Raw genomic sequence first — 21,994 nt, forward strand, 5'->3', positions numbered from 1 at the left:
GTGACACAGCCTACAGTTCCTATTGCAAATGCATCCTTTGCAGTCTCACTAATGCCAAGAGACATCCAATAATGAATGATTTATCCTTCTCTATTTGGCTTTTTCCTGTTGGAAGGGCGGGGGGGAGATTCTAAACTCCAGAATACCAAGTGACTCCTAGCGCTTGGCTTTAAGACACATAAACAACGCAGACCGTTACAAGTTACATCCCAACGCCTGTTTTATACAACCATGTGTTTTCAGCCCGGTTGCTTAAAGTGGAATATAAGACGTGTGCTGGAGCTGGTTTATTTTTTCAGGGGATCCCGCATGTCGATGAAGCGCTATCACGTTGCGCCGCAGCTCCGGCTCGAAATGGAGTCTGGCAGCGCCGGCGTTCGGATGGTGCCGTTTGGCTGGGCGGCGATAAGCAAAGAGACAGTCTGGCTCCTTCCAGGAGCCTCTCGGTCATGTCTGAGCTCTCGACAGTTCCCAAAGCCTCTGGCTGACTTTCCCCTGCGGACCGTTCATTTATCAGGAAATGAAATTGGTTACAGGATTTCGCACGTTGCCAAACCTCACTGACGAAATCGGGTTCGTTCCTACTTTCAGAAGTAGGAAGAACGCATTAACTCTTTGTGCTTGGTACTTGCTTTTAGTGCTTTTGCTGAAAAAAAAGCCAGGTTCCTTCTACTTTTTAAAGGTTTCTGGAAATTGCTGGCACATTTTCACCCTATATGACTGTACTACCAACGCAGCAAACTTGATAATTCTGCCTGTTACATTTGTTCCTCTGCATCACGGTTGCCACTGTCTTTATAAATATTGTTTTAGGACAGTTGAATTATTTTAACGTGAGATTTACCTACTGAATTCAATGTGTTCTTGCTTGAAATACATAGTCTAAAGTAGAAGAGGGCAAATTAAGATTTATTGAAAATACAAACAATGCTTTGTTGTTTACAGGGAGGTTTTAAAGCTGGTTATATAGTTTATAGAACCTTAACCAGAATTATATAGAAATACATCTTTAATTATGCAGGTGGGATGACAACAAAAAAACCCAAACGCAAACAGGGTGCAGTTATTTCTGAATGTATTGCTGTGTTTGCATGTAGTTAGAAACCCAGTTGTCTATGGCAACACAGCCGCCACTTCTTCTCGATGGTATTTGGAAGTCATTATTGTTCGTTATAGATCAAAAATCAAATGCACTTTTAAAACTCCCCAAACTGAGCGATAGCATTCAAATGCGTATTTTCCCGAGACTCGCCAAACTTCAGGCTGCTCTGAAGTTCGTAGGGTAGCGCTGGCTGGCAATCCCTTCTACCTGAGCAAGTTCTCAGTGGGGCAGATTGCAGCGAGGATTAAGAGCCATGTTATTTGTATTAATTTCTTTATATTGCGAGGTACTCCTAGTGATTTTGTATTTATCCAGTGGTCAACACCTGTCTCTGAAGACCCTATAGTTTTTGTCCCTGAGCAGCTGAGCTAACTGCTGTCATTCTCCTGTTGCAATACTCTGTGTGTGTGTTTAAGAGGGGATGGAGAAACGACCATGAGCAAGTTGTCGGCTGATGGGTGCAGTTGGCTGTTTCTATATCACTTGAATCATTTCAGTTTGTGCAACGATGCGTTGCAGTGGGAGCGTTTCTATTGTAACGTGTCAATATGTTTTAATGCAATCAATAGTTGTAACCTCCTGTGTATGAAATTAATAAGCCCAGAGGTAAAGCACAGTGCACACATGGTAATTATTAGGTCTGGAAGTGGTTGCTGCATTGATAGCAGTAGCAAGTAATACAGCCTTACTTAATTTCATTGCTTCTTATATGAAGATCCTGTAAACAGAATTTTTGCACTCTGTTATATCCGAGCTCTTCCTCCTTTTTATTAAGAATGGGTCACTCTGAAAATATTTAGAGCTCCCTTAGCTCATTTAGCTTTGTTACAAGTTTGGATCCTTTGTCCGTAAACAAAAAGTTTGCTGAAAACAGCTTGTCTGCAACCTATGAAAGCGCTATGTAAGTCTCATCGTCACTGAGACTCAGCTGGTATCGCAGGATCCGCCTGTGGCTGATGCCAGCGAGGGACCCCGTTCCCAGCCTGCATCCTGCAAGGCTGAGCCGGTTCAGAGGAAGATAAGTAGATGACTTGCCCTCGTTGCTGACATAACTGAGACTCATAAAAATCAGATGCTTTCAGAGCTGTGTCTGCAGCTGAAGTTAACTTAAAAATATTACAAATTTAGCATTCTTTGCTTTTAAAAAAAATTGTGGTTTAGTAGTATAAATATGAAAAAAACAGACATTTTAAAATAGCGCACCATATACACTGAGAATTTCAGAACATCGATCCTTTCCATTCTGAACCAGGGAAGCCAGAAGATTGCTAAGGGCTGTGCACGCTTGGAGATCCCTCATGTCTATCGGTGAGAGACTATTCACGGTCAAGGCCGAAGTGGCACTAACACTCAAATCCACACTTGCTTTATATGTTGAAAAATCAGCGAACCTGTCGTGGTCCCAAAAAGACCATTACTATCATCAGGGGAAGCTCCAAACAGTTTAATCCAGTTTCTTTCTTCAACCCTTGCATAAGATCGTCATTTTCTGTAATACCTACAAGATAAATGACTGGCTGAAAATAGACTAATTTGGAGTAATAGGTAATAATAACAATTGAATTGTATAAATGCAAATACAATGTAGGAAAACCTTACATGCCGGGTTTTCAGAAGCACTGGTGAGCGTTTCATTGGCTTCAGGATTATGGTGGCAGTTGTGGTTTTTAAATCCAATATTTTATGTATTTTTATTAGCTCCTTTACATCCTACTGGTAGTTTGATCATAGTTCTCTAGGAAAGATGCGTCCTCTGCATACACAGGGCTTTGTTTATCCTGCTGGAATCCAGAGAAGCAAATTTCATCCAGAGATGAAGGAATGCAGCAAGAGCTGGCTATTGCACAAGACGACAAGGTAGCTTGGGAGGGCGGTGCCTTGGGTGAGTGACTTGAGTAACAGTGATTCTGCAGTTCAGGAATGAGGTGCATTGGCCAAGATGAAGACGAAGGGTGGGCTAGCACGGGACACTCCTATTCCCAAGCTGTTGTCCACATGGAGACTAATATTTACATGGAGGCTTAATGTCTGTCCCCTCCACCCCTGAAAACTCTTCCAGTTACCTTTTGGAAGCTGCATTCTGGATTCAGTCACTTCATTCCTGAGTAATTGCTTTCTTCACAAAACGGAACAATTATACTGCAGTGAAATCACCTTCTTCTGGAGTTACCCAAGCTGTTTCAGAAGAGCTATTCAATAATATGGTTGTGCAGCCTTCCACAGAAGTCTGGACAGCGTTTTGGTTATCCAAAACCAGTTTTGAGAATGAACTGAAAAGTTCAGATGACAAAGTCCTCTCTACCCAGCCAGGAGACATGTACTAGGTAATAATAACAATTTAATTGTATAAATGCAAATACAATAATATTATATTAATACAATAATATATATTGTTAGTGATTCTGAGACTAATTCTTCAAACCAAGAAAAATGTAAAAGGGAGAATAAACCCTTCTAGGAGCAGGGTGATCAGCAGTGCAAGAGTTTTGCTGTTCCCCGGTGTGTTTCTCCTGTGGTTGTCTTAACTCTGCCGTCACCTGGGTTTAGTCCGTCCTCTGCCACGCAGAACTGTAACTGCAGTTGTAGCCCCGTACCCAGCCGAGCTGAGGAATGTCTCAGCCTTGCCTGTGGCAGCTTGTGGATCGTAATTAACTGCTTCCCATTAAGACAACAGATGAGAATTCAAGCAGTTACATGCAGAGGCTTTAGAAGATGGAATAGTGTCCTATAACAACAGTTACTAAAGGGTGGCTTTTTTTTTTCTCCTTTCTGACCCAGGATTAGGCCATCAGGAAACTATCAATGTTGTAAAGTTAAGAATTCCTTTGAACCTGAACGGGAGCAGAGCTGGGGTCTGGGCAGAACAGGAGAAGGTGGAGGGTTGGTTATCAGGATTTTCAAATGCATCATGTGGCCAGGTAATAATAAAGTTGTTGATTCGTGTTTGCGATTAAAGTTCATCACAAAAAAAAAAAAAGGGGGTGAAAGAGCTGTTCGACAAGTAGCCTGGGAAAGAGCAGCACTGATAGGAGCACAGAATTGGCTGTTCAGCATTTGCTAAGGGTTTAGTTGGCATCCTTTCGCCCCCGGTGACAGAAACTAGGAAGGGAGTATGAAGGAAAGGATAACAAATGATAAGGAAGAAGCGGCAGCGGTACTCTCGTGGAGGCCGGTCAGCATTTGCCTTTTCTCCTGAAGTGGAGCAACAGATACAAAATTGCTGTTGTATAAAAATATCCAGCTATCTAAATATGAATCTTAAGAAATAAATATGTAATTCTTTATGCATCCTGTAGGGAGCAGAAAAATATTTCTGTAATGGACACAAGGGAAGTCCAGTGCAACAATCTTTTCCTTTCTTGAATCGGAAGAGTCTGGCTGTGCTCTCCTGGTGGCATGGTCAGCATGAGAGGGGCCCTCCAGCATCTTCATTTCGTGTCCGGTGAAAGATGCCCCAGCCAGTCCTTACCCAGGAGGAGGCTGTTTTGCAGTGATGAGCAGGAACCGGCACTGTTAGGAGAAAAAAGTGGTAAGTGGTGGCATTTTCCTACTGTCACCCAGGATGAGGGATGTTTTCCTTCCTGCTGCTCTCCAGATGGCAGAGCATCCTTGCACAAGGCATTGCCGGTGGTGATAAATGGGGGGCCTGATGTTAGGTGCTCTGCAAACTTTGTGCAGGGGGAAGGGTCAGGAGATGACATACAAACTCCAGTCACTAAAAGGAGCGTGGATTGCCAAAAGAGATCAATCAAAGATTTCTTTATGCACAACTGAACTCTGGTCTTGGCCTTTCATTGCACGAGACTGGAAGTGAGTGTAGCAACAGAATCTGATTTTTCCATGTGAGCTCTTGAGACGCTGCATTGCCTATCAGTGCATCTACTTTGATTTAGCTGTGCAATTTAAAAATAAAGAAATATTCCCTAAATTCAATTTTTCAGTGGCACATACAGAGATAGGGTCATTCTCTTACTTTATAGGAGGGAAGGGCACATATAGAGACTTTGAGTAGAAGAATTTAAACTTTCCAGAGATTGTAACGTGAAATGGTCTACCTTTGTGTATCTGGTTGTTTGTCTCCAGCTAATTTAAATTGGTTGATTTCATTGGTTTAAGGAAGCTACGACAAGAAAGAATTACAAAATATCAAGGCAGAAAGAAAGCACTGAAGAAATGAGAGGATGGGAAAGCAGGGTGAGACTTTCCAAGTCGCTCCCCATAGTAACAGATCTCTGACACTGGTAAACAACGTTTTGCGTGTATACGTTTCTCAAAACTACTTCCATTCTGCTAACCGCTCGCCTGCCACATAATTTGAACTCTGTTAAGCGTCAAGGATGATCTCGGTTTTTGAAAGAGAGCAGAGAGGAGCTTCCCTGCCCAGAGCTGCGGAGCTTTGCTGGCTTCGCAGCAGCTTGGCAGGAGCCCAGCGCTCATGAGCAGCCCATAACTCCCTGTCCAGTACATCTTTTACATCTTACGGGAGGGCTCCGAGCCAGAGCCCATCCTCTATTAACTTAGGAGCTATACATTTGCTCAAGCTAAATAACATTTCCCAAGTTTCCCTCCTCCTCCTCCATACCCTAGAAAGCCACCCTATCCTTTTATTGCGTTTTTCGCTGTGACTAAATCTGCTTCGCATGTGTTGTGCAGCCTTCCCTTACTTAGTTGCATATGTTGTGAGTCTAATGAAAAGTCCAGTGCCAAATGCACTGCATGTGCATGACGTGTTGTTTCCAAATATCTTGCAACTTTGGTCAAAGCAAAGTAAAATTACGCTGAAATGCTCTGACATTTTTTTTTCCTCCTCAGTTGAGAGCTATTTCCAACCCATGTGTTCATTTTCTACTGCAAACTTTCAGTATAAGCAGGGTAGCTGAAAGGGAAAAAAAGTTGCATTTAAAATTAATTTATTACTTTCTTTGATTAGAAAAACAAACCACATTTTTTTCTCATTCCATAAAAAAGAAAAAGATTAACCTCTTCTTAAAAAAAAATAAAATAACGTGGCAGAGGCCAACAATTTTATCCCAGAGGTGCAAGATTTGGCGAGTTATGAACAACCGAGTACAAGATAGAGGGAGAAAAAGTCGTGTAACCAACTTCCAATTATACAGGTCCAATTGCTCTTCCACTTTTAAGGTTTAGCTGTCTTTTCTGAATTAGTCTTTTAAATTAAGTTTCCATAACATGTGGCAGATTGAGAAAAAGTCCTCAGAAGATTTCTGCCCTGGTTGACAGATGAACTAGATAATGGAGTATAATCTTTTCCATTTTCATGATTTGACACATTTTCACTTCTGTGTGTATGTTTAAATCAAGGAATCAAAATAAATTTGAGTACAGAATATAAATCCCAGACAAAACTACAGCTTTCATTGCAGTGTTGGGTTATATGTAAACAGCATGAATGTTATAGAAATCTTTTAATTAAATGCATAAATTAGAGAAATGTCTTGAATGTTTACAGCAACTACACCAAGAAGTGAGAATGAGGAAGAAATGCACTTTGTCAGCTGATGGCTGCCTCGACTGCATTCCCATACTGAGTTTAATTTTGTCACAACCTTTGGTACAAGTTGCAATGCTTCTCTCCAGTTGATTTACAGGCTGTTTGTTCCTGCTTAGGATGATTAGTGATGTAGATGGCTTTTTCCTGGCCAAGCGGGGGATTTCTCACGTATATCAGCATCGCTGCTGAGGACTCCGCTGTTAGGCTTTAGAGGGCAGCTGGTTTAGGTCACCCTGCCTTTCCTGGAGCTGTATCTGTTATGTAGTATTAGACGATTGCATTGAATCTTGAATCCATGTGGATTTAGGCTGGGTTTATGGTTCCTAGGGTTGTAACGCTCAACCCTTAATCTGTTGAGCTTGCAAACAAGGGGTGATTTTTCTCGACCGTGTTCTCCTGTTGACTCCTTCCCCTAACAAACCCTACCATACTCTCCTCTACCCAGCTTTTCTCCTTGCACTTAATGACCATACTAGCACTCCAGGTAGGTGCTAAGTGTTTCCAGCCACCATGGGCTCTTAGAGCACGGGAGATGAGGAAAGACGGGGAGTCCTGCAGGACATACATTGCATTTACTCCTTGCATGCCAGCTAGGTAATTTATCCTAGTTCTTTGTCACAAAAAGTGTTTAAACTACGGGGAGAGCAATCAGCGTGTGGCTCGTGAGCTGAGTTTGGCTTGAGGACGGACAGTATAGCAGTGGGGTGAGAATTTCCCAGCTTGATAATGCTGCAGCAGCATCCAGCAGCTCCAGGAGGAAGATTTCCCTTCCTTTGCCGCAGCGTGTTAGGTATCAAAAACCCCAGCAGGGATTGTCTTTTACAGATAGGAAACCAGAGGCTTATATCAGATAGCTCACTGAAGGAAGGTCTGCTAGATGGTTTGAGCAACTGGCAGCTCCAAAATAGAGCAGGAAATTTTGTACCTATGGAGTAGAGTGGGAGAAGAGCACAGCCCTTAAACTGACGTGTTGTCCTTAACGTGAGACCCGTGAGATTCAAGGGGTGCCTGTAGCTCTGAGCTCGGAGTCAGGCAGCAAAACTTTCATTTGAATTCCTCGTGCTTATCTGTCCCTTCAGGTTTTGCCAAGCTCTGTCCTCTGGTGCTAAGAGCAGCAAAGACTGATTGTTGTCACCAGGTTAAACGATCTTGACCTGAATGCACAGGGAGAAGGGGGACAGATATGTTCAATAACAAAGGGACATAATAACATTTATGAATAAATAAAATTCCCCAGCCTGAGGTGGGGAGTTCTCTAGAACTGTTTGATTCGTGTCCTAAAGACAGTCTTTAGCAGAATAGGTCTTAACACAGTTAAGGTCAGTGAAGGCAAACAGATCTGAAGTACTACATCTAAAGCAAAGTAAATCAGAAAACACAAGTGAATTTCATGTGTTATTGCTAAAGTGAAAGAGCAGCTCGCATGAGGCCCTTTTTCAGATTGAGGTGATTGTTTGCATTAGGAAAAAAACAGTTTCACTATAGGAGGGTGCTACTTTCTAAACTGGTGGCTGCAGGAGGATGCCAAGCAAACAGATGACTTCGGATGCAGTCAGCTCCTGACTCCCCATATTTAGTCAAGGGAGATGCCATTGCCCAGCTGCAAGACCCATAAAGATGTTGTCCTCCTCGCTCATTAGTTGTCCTTGCTCATTAGTTGTCTTCCCTTTCTCCCTCCTACACACTACTTGCCTCTATCATTGATAAAGGCTTGTTTCCAGTAGCTAATTTGAACATGTTATCACAACCTTCATGTCCTTCATGAATAGAATAGAATATAGAATAGAATATGGAATAGAATGAACAACAAATGCATTTAAGAAAAGGCACCCTGGTTATATGGCGAGGTCAACTTAAACCCCCCCTGGCTTGGGTCTGTCTTCACAGGGCTCTCAGCATTAGAGCAAATCAAAAAAAAAAAAAAGCTGCGAAGTCCACATCCGCAAAATAAAGAGTGTAAACGTCCACATTTGGCACCGATTCCTCGGCTCGCGGTCCCAGCAGAGATAAGGCTGCAGTCTGGCACCGCGTGCTCCAGCTGGAGAGGTTTTACTGTCATTTCACGTTTCGCTCCTCAAGACAAAGAAATTGGATTTCCTGCATGTAGCGGGGCAGCGCTGCTCATCTCACGGCACGATTTGTCTGTTTGCTGAGGCTTGAAATACTTAAGAAGGGAGTATGTCCGTCGGGGTGTACATTTTCCAGTTCGGGGAGATTAGGGAGCCAAAGGTCTGCAGACTCAATAGGGGTGTTAGTCAGCATGTCCTGAACCTCGGGCAGATAAGGGTCCGCTTCCTAGGCTGCCCTGATCTGAGAGTTAACAGTTGGTGACAGCGAGTCTGTCTCTGTTCTTAAGTCATTGTTATCATTTTTTGCAATATTTACAGGCCTGGCTCTCTCAGATTAAAAAGTACAAAATCAAAAGGAGGTCTTCCTCCACAGGCGCTCGGGGCGGGGAAGGATGTTTGGGCTTGGCGTGCCGCCCCGCCGCCGTGCTGGGTGGGAGGGACCGGAGGAGGATGTCGGCTCGGGCTTCGTCTTTGTGGCTGCTGTTATGTGAAAGTCAGACCTCGTAAAACGAGCCGTGAGGAGCTCTCCGCGCGAGGAAACGGGCTGTAAATGTCAGCCTCCGCGAGGCAAATCGAAGGTGTTAAACTCAGCGGGGAGAAGGGGTCTCGTTTCCCTGGTTGATGCACAAAGCCAAAGTCTAGGCGGTGTTTTGGACCCCTGTACGGTGATAACAGAGAGGAGTTTGGTCCCGGTTGTCCAAAGTAATGTTCTTTTTGGCTTGGTGGGATGTTTTGGATGCTGCTGCAGCATTGCACCAATTTCCACTGAAAGCATGTCTGGGACCTCGTCACTGGAAAAATATGCAAACTGAATCACTCTGCTCTTCTCCTGCCACCTTTTGTGTTGGGGGAATATGTTCTACGCAACTAAACCAGAAAACAAACAACTGTGACATTGTAGTAACTCCGACTGTTGGTTGAAAGAAGCAGGCGGGTGAAAACAGAGTTTTGACCTCTTGATCCTCTGCCTTCATGCTTCAATCCGATAATTCCCAAGGCTGTATTAGGGCAGCAAAGAGGGCTCATATAGGTAGTTTCCAAAAGGAAAAATCCTTTACCTATGAAATTAGTGTGGTTTATGCTGTCAGCATACTTCAGTCCCTTCCTTCTCACCTCAGAGCCGGAAGAGCAAGGAGATGAAAATCAGTGCGAGAGACTTCTTAGGTGGTCACCAACTCTCCACCAGCAAGTACAAGGTGGGACTGAGTCTGTAAAGATGGACAGTGAAATTTCCAGCTCCCTTCCGAGGATGCGGGAAGAAAAATCTAACCCAGGGCACGATAATTCCTATGAAGAAGTGAGAAAATGGTAATATTTACATATTAGGAAGCTGGGTCAGAGTTTGTACATCGTCCAGACAGGGCTCCCGAGGCGTGTCCCTCTTGCAGCAAGACAGAATGCTTTACTGAAACACAAAAATGCAGGTCATGTTCTTGAAACTCAACAGTTTCCTTCATTGCCACACTTGCCGCAAACACCCTGGGCTCATTTTGCGTTGCTGATTGCATGGCACACACCATGGCAAGAGTTTTATTTGCACAACTGCTGGGTTTTTGGTGGGAGTAAAAGAGGCTGGGCAGCAGTGAGAGGTTTATCTGGGGTTTGTTTTTAGGACGATGGGACGGTGCGTTAGCCTAGGTGGAGCAATCGTCGGTGATGTTATCTGGAGCGCAAAGCATTTCCACGATAAACAACATCCCTCGTGTTTTAGACTAGTCTGCTATCAAAATCAAAACAGCTGCCGTGACTTAAACAGTAGCACTCGCCGCTAGAAATTTAAAATAGATAGTTGGCTCCAAGATGTGTGTAGGGTAGATTCCCCATGTCTTTGAGTACATAGCTGCACATATTAGTATATATTCATTATTCAGCAGGATTATTTTCTCCAAACCCTCCATTGTTCATATGCTCCATAGACCATTTTAAAACTTTTCAGGTGAGTTTTTCTTCACTGTTAAAGTTTAATAAATTATATCAATTAGACTAAAAGCATGCAGTTCACTTTTCAGAGAATAATTAGCAGATAGTTGTCTCTGATGTGAAAACTGGAATATTGGTTGGCATTTATAGTATTGCTTTTGCTTTAAAAAAAGGGTAATGAAGGGAATACAGATCTATAATTTTTATCCAGAAGTTGGAGCAGACTTTGTAGCCCAGATAGTTAATTCTCTGCTGTCTTTACCAAGAGAATACTTTGCCTTTTTCACCCCTATTTTACCCTCCTTTGAGTTCCTCCACGTTGTTGCAAATAATCAAACTGTATAGGAGGAGTTCTTTTGATTTTTGGCTTTTTCTTTTGAACCATAAAAAGCCCTTTTTGTTTTATATCAGGGTTTCCCCACTGACCAGGTGATGCTGGGGCTCTGAAGGCACCGTGAGCTTTCTCTGGAGGGACCAAGCATCTCAGCTTCTCGCAGATCTGCTGGTTGCCTGTGCGTCACCGATCTTCCCCTGCCTTCACTTGCTTGCTAAACTTCGTATTTTCTGTCTTTGGCAGAGTGATCCAAACTGCACATACGGATTTAGGACAACTTAGATTTTTGCCCAATTTGAGACCTTCGAAGAGTTGATTTCTCCCCCCTTCTTGATTCACACAATACGTAAAAGTAAGCGAGCGGTTCCCAACTGAGTTATTAAAGCCAATTTCTTTGTTTAAAGTTTACATTTAGCATACTTGAAAAGTGGCCGATTTCAACTGTCTCATTCACAAAATTCTGGAAGGAAAAAATTCAGCCTTGAATCTGCTTCGTTTGGGGGGAAAATGGTATTTTGGGGTTTGGGAAGTCTTTATAAGGTTGCGGGGTTTAATTCTGAGACTTCTGAAATTCCTGGGTGTCCAAGCCCTTCTTTGAGGGTACTACTAAAGCATCATTGACCTAATTGTGAGTTGCAGCAGAGTGAAGTGTCCAAAATCTACACCTAATCTTGTAACCTTTTGTTAGCAACTATAGAAATCTTCTCTATAAAGTTGGCAGTGAATGAGTGATTTCTAAATGCATTCCAGTTTTAACAAAAATGTTTGCTGCAAACATACTGGTTTTCATCGCTGTGTAAAGCTTTGCACATTGTTCTAGGGAAAGATGGGTTGTGAGCTGAAATGCAGGAAGGGCTTAAACTCATCTGCATCTTCCTTAGCACTGGTAAAAATAGGGTCTGCTGTTACGAAATGTGCATTTTCTGCAAATCCCGTGGTAAGAAGACTTTTACACATCCACTTCATATCGATAAAAGTTTTCTGAGTTGGTAGGTTCGTCCCCATTTGTGCAGTGGTGCCCTTTAACGCTTCTGAGAAATGGGTCCAGGGATTATTCTGGTTTTCAGATTTTAATTCCCTAAATTCAAAAGCACACAAAGGATTTTACTTATTTATCTGAGTGGTTGGTGCGTGTACATAACAGGATCACGAATGCTCGAGTGAGGTCAGGCACTAGAACCATGTTTGTGAGTTGGGCCAGCAGCTTTCTTCATTCCAGGTGTTTAAATCTTTTCTTGGCTAGTTTTATTTCAGTTTTAAAAACATTCCTTATTTTTACCTGTCATCATTTTGAGGTTGTTCACTTTTTGCTCAGATCCCATGCCTATATTCTTTCTTCCAAAAGGCCTCTGTATTTTCAAAGAATTATTGTTGTATTGTTTTGTTTTGTTGTATTGAATTATTGTTTCATCCCTGAAGTGGATGGAAGTTCTATATTTTGTTGATGGTACCTCATCTACACATCATGCCTTCATACTCAAGCTTAAAGTATAATTACACATATCAGTCTCTAGTCCTTTTTTTCATATTATTTGGCAAAGCCAGCCTATATTCTATTTTCTGCAGTGTTGCAAACGTCCCTGTAACGTTCCTGTTGCAGTTCCCTGTCTCTCTCTGCTCTGGCAGCAAGTCACAGCTCTGGCTCCTAGCTGTTGAGCTGTCATCTTGGAAATGTTCTGAAAAGATCTGTATCCACCTAGACAACGTGGTATACAGAACAATCCTGACATGGCAAGCAAATTACAATTATAACTGTAAGTCCTTGAATTGTGACTAGATACGTATAATGCATACAATGTTATGTAGAGGTTCATGATGCTTAACAGCGCGTAATATGTGAGTCCTGCTTTACGCTTTCATCTTCTTCTTAATCTTTTCTTCCCATTCTGAAATTTCTCCAGGTAGACACAGTATCCCCGAAGCTGAGCAGGGATCCCCTTTTTTTCTCTTAAGGGTTTTTCTCTGGATCGGCTCTTCAGGTGGCACGTTTTCAGCCAGGTTTGCTGAAGAAGCTGCTGACCAGTGGTCCAATTTATTTACTGTCCTGTCTAGAAGTAGCGCAGGGTCAGGTGTTTCTGAGGTGGACCCAGGACAGCCTGAAGTGGGTACCTGGCTCAAATTTATACTTTTGTGTGGTGCTTTGGGAATTTGTACGGATTAAAGCCTTGGTATGAAGGCAAAAATAATTTCTGTGGCACGATTTGGAGCTATTGACATTTATCAGCAACATTTCCTAGCTGTAAGGAAAAGAAACAAGTGTGTCTGTTCGTGCATCCCTGACTCTCTAGGGAGGACTGTAAAGCTGTCAGTGTTTGCCAACCTATCCTAGAAAGAAATGCAATCTTTTTCTTTTTAGCAGTGTGGTACTCCGCAAAGCTTTGCGCCCTGGCAGGGTTACTGCAAATATTTCACTTTAAATCATTGCGTCTTTACCAATAAACATCTAAGCACAGCTGTTTTGTTGATTTTTCCAAAATTGACCTGGCTTCTCAGTACTCGGTAAAAAAAAATTGTAATCGCTGAACTCTCACCAGAGGCACGTCTGCTTCTCTGGTGGTAGTTCACATCTCACAGTGCAGATTCACCGTTCGCTCCCCGAGCAGTTATTTTCCTGCAGCTGTGGTTGTACAAACCTTTACTCTGAGTGATCTGAAAACAGAAATCTCATCTCAATGATCCTACCTTGCTAAAACAGTTGTCTCTCTATAGATAAAGTTCCCTGCCCTTCTGGACCAGGAAGGTTGTATCTCATTAGATGAGTATGGGTTACTTACTGAATTTTACTCCCTGGGAAACATGTTGTTTTCTGCTACAGCTCATGTGTTTGCTTAAACTGGGGATATTGAGCCCGTGCATAGATTGTTTTGAACCTCTTCTTGTCATCTTGAGTTTTCTTTTTCAAAACCTCCTGACACGCCACTGCTTGCTCCTCCGTCTTTAAATTTGCACCTATTCCTTACACAGATCTTTGAACAAGACGTGCAGCTCGTGCTTAGTCTAGCAGATTTCCTGTTTGCTTCCTTCATCTCCCCACCATCATCTTCTGCTGGGCTGGCTGTGCTTCAAGCCTGAGAAGGAGACAAAGATGATATCGGGCAGGTGTGGTGGAGCCCATACAGATATTTCACCAAAGCCACATAGACTGTCTGTCTTAAGTCAAAGAGAAGCGCTGTAAATGCAAAGAGAACCAGAGAAAGATGAAATGGCATTATCTCCCCGGAAGAGTTAAATAATTGCAAAAATTCAATCTATCAGTATCTTAGAACAAGTACTGAGAAATTTTCTTCCCTAAATTGTTCTCTGTCAAAGCACTTACGTGCTTGCATCTATATAAAAATTAAATATATCAATGTTTACATGCCTGTATATCTGTACCATGAGCAGTGTACCAGGCGTGACTGTTGAATTATTTTCAAGATCATTAGCCATTAATTTGGCTCAGATTGGGATATTGGGGACCAGATTTCAAAGTGGCGTTGTGGATTTTGCAGACAAATATAGATGTTCTTCTTCTGCCCAAACTCCTTACAGGTTGGTATGTTTGGTGCACGGCAGGTCGTAGAACTAAACCTTGCTGGGATAAATATTCGTTATGGCACTTATAATGAAGACTTGGTATGGTGCTGAATTGGAGCCCTTTTTTTGTGTGTTTTTTTTTTTTTCCCCTCTGCCAGTTTATGTGTGTAGCTAATAAGGTCCAATCCTGCAGGTGCTCCCCAGGCAATACTGCTATATTTAGCTGAAGCAATATGAAACACATTAATTTGCCAGCGTGTCATTAGGTTACCAAACAAGACTCATGGTGAGCTTTTCAAATGCACACAAATCCCGTTTTCAGAAAGACTTTGAAGCTTGAGATTGATGGAAAGTGAATGTGAATTTGACTCTCAAATGTGTTCAGACTCCTTTGGAAATGGTGCTTTTCTCCTAAACCAGTCACATGTTTTTGAAAATACTGACTCGCATGGGATTGCTGTTTCAGAAACCAAGTGTTTCTAACCGAGGATTCAAGGAAAAGAGGATTCTCCAGTTTTATGTTAATCCAATTCTTTGATTTCTTTCTTTTCCACAGCAACTGCCCCATTTCTTTGATGAGGGCTGCTTTTCATCCAGTCAAACATCTAGATCCCTGAACAAGTAAAGACATAGCTTCGCTCCACTGCTCTTAAAGCAGCTCCATCTGCCCTTGCTTATGTCATCTGAGCAGAGATCATCCACTGACATGACACTGCAGCCTAACAGCAGCTCTGATGGTTCATTTGTGAAGGGAAGGGGTTTTTTTTATTTAATGTACGGCTCAAGTCTTCTAGCTCAAATGCCACTGAGTTGCCTGGAGCCGTGCCAGGTGCTGTTGGCTGGCTGTGATGCTATCTTCCTAATCGTTAACTGCAAAAAAAAAAAAAAAAAAACCCCGATGTTGTTGAACTATTGCGGTAGGGGAGTTATTGCAGTTCAGTTCTGCATCTGTTCATCGGACTTCCTGTGGTTTTTCATCGAATCATATGATTGACAGGGCAGACAGTCTGCAAAGTTCTTGGTCTGTCTAGTTTATACCCTCGTCCCAACCACTAAATCTGACTTCTGCTTTGTCTGGCAGAAGAAAACAAGATAGGGTGCTGTGGTAGGTTGATTGACCAGAACTGATAAGTGGTGTCTCTATTTAAATTGCGCAGTTCAAATCTTAGTGTTACCTCCGGCTCTCAAGTTTTCAAGTACTGTCTCAGGTTGGTTTGGTTTAAACTAGCTGGGGTTGTCTCTGCTCTGGTAATGACTGGAGAGAAATGCAAATAATGGCTCCGCTGGACCCATTTATGTCAGGGCAATGAGTTCAAAAACTTAAATAGCGAAGCGCATGGGTAATGAAGAACTTGTACATCTTTCGACACCATCAAGCTGAACGAACAGGGCTGTGAAGGAAAAAGAGGGATGATTTATCGCATGCCAAGACTTCTCCTCTATTCTTAGGACTACCATTTAAGGCGCCTTAGGGTGGTCCCTCTTTTCAGAAAGTGCTAAAAATCAGGTTCATTTGGTGTCATCAGCTGGGGAGCAAATGCCTTTCCAGGGTTAGGTTGGACACAACAGCAGCAAAGCAGAAGAAAATGGTTTTCTACCTTGCTGCTTCGACGTGCCACTTTGGGAGTTTTGTTAACCGTGATAAAACCCTCACCGGTGCTGGCTGGGGTGCTTTCTGGGAGTGCCCTGAGACTCCTCTGACCTGGTTGTTTTACAGCTCTCCTGAAACATTCATTTGGTGTCATCTCCTGTATGTCTGCAGCACATGGCGAAAGCTCCTGATCACTCACTTGGAAGCAGAGCATGCAGGAGATAAACGGCACAGGGCTGAACTTAAACATTCCTTGAACTACCACCTGTCAAAAATCTTAAAGCTTTATGCCATTGGTCTAGCTTTTTACATGGTGTTTAACCCTTGCTGTTATAAATTGTTTTAAAGTCAGCCTGATGAGTAAGAAACATTTTGAGGTGACTTAAATTTGATGATTTTGAATGTTAACAAATTTTGTTTTCAGTGAATACTCTAATAGTGAAACAGTATGGGTCGGTTTTTATCTTAACAGTGGTAAATCTTGCAAGACACAGTCTGGTGCAGAAGGTCTCTCCATGCTGGGCCTCTAGGATTTCTCATTTTTAATGAATGAGAAAACATGGCCACCACACAGCCATGGATCATTGCAGTCATCTAAAGAAGTTAGTTTTGACTTACCGACCTGGAAGTCAAATTCTCCATGTCTTGTTAGCAATGCATTGCGCTATCCTGGGTCCCCCGTTCAGGGGGACCATCAGAAAAAGATCATTTCTGCCATTACTTACCTCCTTTTTATAAAGATACGTTTGAAATTGTGTGTGTGTAATGGCAACGTGTATTATATCTCTCCTTAAAAATCTCATTATCCTTGTCTACATTCCCAAGATAAACCTGCAGACTGTTCAAGGCATATGTTGAGTGTGAGAGAGTCCAGGCCGACTGCAGTGAGTTATAGTCTTTAATCTCAAATTGATTATTAAATTGCTACGGTACGATCACAATAGATGGCAACATTGATCAGTCTGAAGAAAGGCTTAATAATAAAATCAATGCATGACTGTTACTGCCTGAAAATATGAATGCTATCTGATTTATTTTATGCTGTCCTTCCAGCTGCGAGATGATGGGATAGTAAGAGCTGAGCATCTCAGATGTAGCTATTGGAATTTCTAATACAATTTTACCTACTGTTTTAAAGCTTAGGATGTTCGTTAAGCTGCATGAGAGTCCAGAATGGTCCCAGACTAGTGGGACCATTCTGGACTCCCAGAGTGTCTGCAAAAACAGTAGCTATAATCTGTGACCCTGAAGGTGAAAAAACTTATCTGTGTTTAATTCAAGTCAAATTAGCATCTTTAATCACTTTTTCCCCCTTCCCTCCCAGAAGGACTACTGCACGCTGCAGTACTGGCGTGCAGCCACCTTTGGGGTGAAGAATGACAGCTGTGTAAGGGCTTTTCTCTGCTAGGAAATGTTGCAGTGGTTTAATCATGAGGTTTAACCATTCATTCTGCTGATGCAAGGCTGAACTGAACGTGTTCCTGTCTACACTGACCACAAGTCAGGAAGCATTTAGGAGGGAAGTGGGGAAGATTACACTGAGGATAAGCAGAGCAGAATATCAGTTTTTTAAAAAAAAAAAAAAAAATTAATATCTACATGAGGGCTTAATTGGAGTGAGGCTTAACCTGCTGCAAGAATCGTGGTGTCCTGAGAGGAGAAGGAGTGGGGTGGCAGAGGGGGAAGGCGGGCACGGCTTGAGGACTTGGAGCCGAGATGGGAAGGGATAGAGGATGTTAATGAAAAGGAGGATCTCACAAGGCTGATGAGAAAAAAGAAAACTCGGGCAAATACAAAATAGAAAGATACGCTGAATGGAGACCATGAAGGTACAGTGGAAGGGAGTCGGGGATGGGAGACTAGGAGACAGGATATTAGAGATAGGGGTGAGTATAGGAGCAAGACAACTAGGAGTGAGGAAGCAAAATGATGTGGAAGATGAAGCAGGCTGGTCACAACAGACTTGGGGAGAGAGGTTGTAGAGAGGTGATAGAAAATGGTTTAGGGGCGCAAAAGGGCTATGGGAGAGCTTCTCTACCACAAACTGCATGTCTGACGCAGGAAATGAAACTTGCTGATGTACCTTTGAGGTTCTGGGCTTTGAACTCAACAGAAGTTAGATGCAGAAGTGCCTTTAACAATCTTATTTTTTGGCTGCCTTAGTTCCTTAAACAGAAGTAATAGTGCTGGAAACAATACTGTCCTCCTTCCCTCCCTGATTGCTGTAAGGATGAGCTCCCCACATGTTCTGAAGTCATCAAATACAATAATGACCGCCACACCGATGGCCAAAATGGTCCCTCCCAGGCTAAATATTGGCATCCAGCTAAGTAGAGCTGTGGTGAAGGACCTGACCCCAACATAAGCCAAACGGCAGCAGTTCCAGAACGTTGGAGCATACTGGAAGGTGACACTGATGTCCTTATCAATCACAGTATCATCGAATGGTTGGGTTTGGAAGGGACCTTTCAAGGTCATCTAGTCCAACCCCCCTGCAATGAGCAGGGACATCTTCAACTAGATCAGGTTGCTCAGAGCCCAACATAGGAGATAGCATGTGGTTGAATGAAGCTGTCCATGGAGACACGTTCCTCGTAAAGCATAATGCAGGTGGCACCTTTGTGGCTTGGTGTAATTGTACGCTCAGTACTTGCACCAAGCTCTAGCAACAGCAGCAACACAAGGAAGGAGCAGAATAGTTTCCACGTTTTATGACTCCCAAGAATAGAAATAACCTGGGTGTGTAAAAGTTAAATAAATAACCCTGAAAGCCAAGTGGCCAAGAAGTGCCCCTTCAGAGGAGCCTGTTCCAGCCAGAAGGGTCTTGTGCCCTAACGCAAGGAAACGGGACACTCTGAGCTCCAGAAAGATGAAGGGTATCCCTTCATTATTAATGGACAAAGAGGCTTCTTAGCCATTGCTGTGCTTGTTCTGATCATGTCACACCATAGAGTTTATTCTTAGTCTTAGCCACAGCCTTATAAATAATAAAATGGGTCATGTTTTATCTTACCCCAGTGATCATTGTAATGCGGCTTTTATCTGAGACTCTGCCAAGCTCTTGACACAGGCAACGTTTAGAAGTAGATAAAATGATTGAAGAGCACAGTACAAAAGTAGGCTCAGCTGTTCCCCAAAACACACCCTTACCGAGAGCGAACGCAGTGGGTTTGCAGTGTGTGTGCTGCTTTGGGAGGGAAGAAGTGAGAGAAAATTGGAAAACTGAGGAAGCAGCATGTCTGTCCAGTTAGGATGGGCTGGGCTAGTGCATCTGATGTGTGTTAATTCTGAAAGTACTTTGCTGGTACTGAAAAACAGGGCTTTTGTGGAAATGATATTGTCTAGCCTGTGATTTCCAGGCGGGGGAGGTATCTGCGTGGACGGGCAATAGCCTGTGCCTATGTGCATAGGTCTTGCGCCTACAGCCTTAGAGGCTGAAGCGGGATAGATGCGTGACACGTTGCAGTTGAGGAGCTTGCAGGGTTTTGCACTCTGATTGCCGCAATGATGCCGTTAGAGTCATTCTGTGTGCTCCTCAGCAACGGGAAAGCCAAGGCACAGAGGTAATGACCTACCCAAAAGTACAGAAGAACCTGTAGCAATACTGGAAGTGGCCTCCTGGACCCCAGGAGCCCACCCACGGAGCCTAGACACGCTTCCCACCATGCTTCCTGGAGGAAGAGCATTTCTCTCCTGGAAACCTCTACATACATAAAGTCTTTGAGAATCAGTCCATTTGCCATAACACTGGGTTCCTGAAAACGTCTCACAGACTGTGTTTATTCTTACGGCCTTCCCAAAGGATTCTCCTGCTATGGAGCTGAGTACAATTAATAGCAAAGTGCTTTTTAGGGAAAACTGCAATAAACAGGTCTGTACGTGCGCAAGCAAGAAGGCTTTTGTGGGGCTACTAAAAATGACAGTTTTCTTTAAGACTTTTGTGTTTTGTAAAGGATTCACATGTTTAGTCTTTGTTAACAGGCAAATTGAGTGTGACCAACGGTAAAAGGGTTGAATACAATATGCCAACGCAACATTCAGTTCAAAGAAGAAATTATAAATGATCTCTTTATCCCGTAAATATTTTCCTTCAGGTCTAATGGTTCCGTTCCTTCCATTATTTTTTTCACCAGACCTCTTTCTTCAGTGTTTACGTGGGCTGCATGTTTGCAAAGAGACATGCAAGCCTTCCCTTAGCGGACCTTGCTTTCTTGTTGCAGAAATTCCCCGAGCTGAAGTTCAAGTATGTGGAGGAGGAGCAGCCTGAGGAGTTCTTCATCCCCTACGTTTGGTCCTTGGTCTACAACTCCGCTGTGGCCCTGTACTGGAACCCGCATGACATCCAGCTCTTCACCATGGACTCCGGCTGAAGGAGACGCCCCAGCCAGGCCAACTCAACTCCATCTTCTTACAGAAAACGAAACTCCGCACCGCGTGTTAATACGTGACCCCTTCCAGCGTGCACCCTCTGACCCCAAAGCTTATGGAGAATGAAGCTTGCCGTTAGCGTACAGTCCAACGTCCATGTTTTGGAAGCAGATTGCCACCGACACGCTGGCAACAGACTGTGGTGTGAGGAGCTGACGGCTTGTAGGCAACCTTGTATTTATAGTCCTATAACCTAGAGCTTGTTTGATGAAAATGAGGCCTTACACATGGGGTATGATGTTACTACCAACCACAAACCTGATTGTTCTTTTAACTTAACGGGGTAAATGAGGAAAGAGATCGCGGACTTTGATTTGGAAGCAGCGTTTGTATTTTCGTTTCTTTCAAGCGAGGCAGCTTCGTTGGGTCAAACTTTCTATGGTCTGTTGGATTCCGCCGTGGGTTGCTCGTTACCTAATCCCGTGCTTTCACTCACAGCCCTTCATTTCGGTGGCACTGTCAAGGCTGTAGTCGTTAAATCGGTGTCTATACTGTCATCCGAGTGAACTAAGCAAGCAGCATATTAATCAGATTAGCTCCCAGGCGGATTCAAAACACTTGATTTAGATGTCAAAATGTTTGTGGGAGGATTTTCAATAGCGAGTCTTTTGTTGTTATTGTTGTTTGACTGGCAAATACTCTATAGAGGGCTAGAAACACCAGCTTTCAGAGTCAGGTCCCTTACAGGCTTGTTTTACTGTGCTTCTGTGCAAAAGTTTTTCCTGGAAATTGAATGTGTGGGGGGAAAAAAGAAATCTCCAAAGAAAGTAGTTATAAGATTATAAAATAGACCTGTCCTGTAAAACTGTGTGTAATGGTGACAGTGTGTCGTGGGGATCCCTGGCAGAGTTCTGTGTTGAAAATCCCCTGTTTGCTATTAAAGGTTTTATGGCAGAAGTAAGAATTTATCTGAATGTAGAATACTTCTCTTTTTTGTTGTTTTAAAGTGTCCTTTCCTGATATACCTGTTTCTGCAGTTGGAAGAACAAAAGAAGTGGCTTGACCTGATTTTGAAAGAACATCTCGTTTTTCAAAATGAGGATCATTTCCTCCGTGGGGAGGCTCCTGACGGTGCCCGTTGCACACGCATGCAGACACGCTAATCCCACATGCTGCTATGTGGGGGGCTGTCACCAGTGCATTGCATGCCAAAACATAAATATCGAGGAATTAGTTCCTAAACATACATGGCAACCCCTTGTATTCGCTGCCTGCTCCAGCATGTCCTGGTAACTGACCTGAAGAATTGGGTGCATTTGCTTTCAGACAGTCTTTCGAGTGGCTTTAAATAGAATTTCTTGCACCCGTTTTTTTTCCCCTGAAGGATGTGCTAGGATTGTACTTTCTTTTTATCTGCTTATTTAGAGGTGAAAGTCCATTTAAGTCCTACACAAATGGAAACGCTGGCTTTAAAAAAAAAAAAAAAGCTTTCCAAATTTATTTAAATACAGCTACAAAGCGACATATACAGCCCAGGAGCATTTAGGACTTTAAAATGGCAGAAGCTTTTGAGAAAAGGCAA

General features: G+C 43.0%; 1 protein-coding gene across 6 annotated transcripts in view; it reads left to right on the forward strand.

Moving 5' to 3' along the window:
* LOC142075123 (dymeclin) overlaps positions 1 to 21,376 on the forward strand; it is a 222,816-nt gene extending 201,440 nt beyond the window's left edge. For all 6 annotated transcript variants that reach the window (XM_075136150.1, XM_075136151.1, XM_075136155.1 and 3 more), the window contains one exon: positions 20,265 to 21,376. In XM_075136150.1, coding sequence (XP_074992251.1) covers positions 20,265 to 20,414 — 150 coding nt within the window. In that variant the 3' untranslated portion in view covers positions 20,415 to 21,376. The remainder of the gene's footprint in view (positions 1 to 20,264) is intronic.
* Positions 21,377 to 21,994: the final 618 nt, after the last annotated feature.

This window comes from Calonectris borealis, chromosome W, assembly GCF_964195595.1.
Source record: "Calonectris borealis chromosome W, bCalBor7.hap1.2, whole genome shotgun sequence".
NCBI lineage: Eukaryota > Metazoa > Chordata > Aves > Procellariiformes > Procellariidae > Calonectris > Calonectris borealis.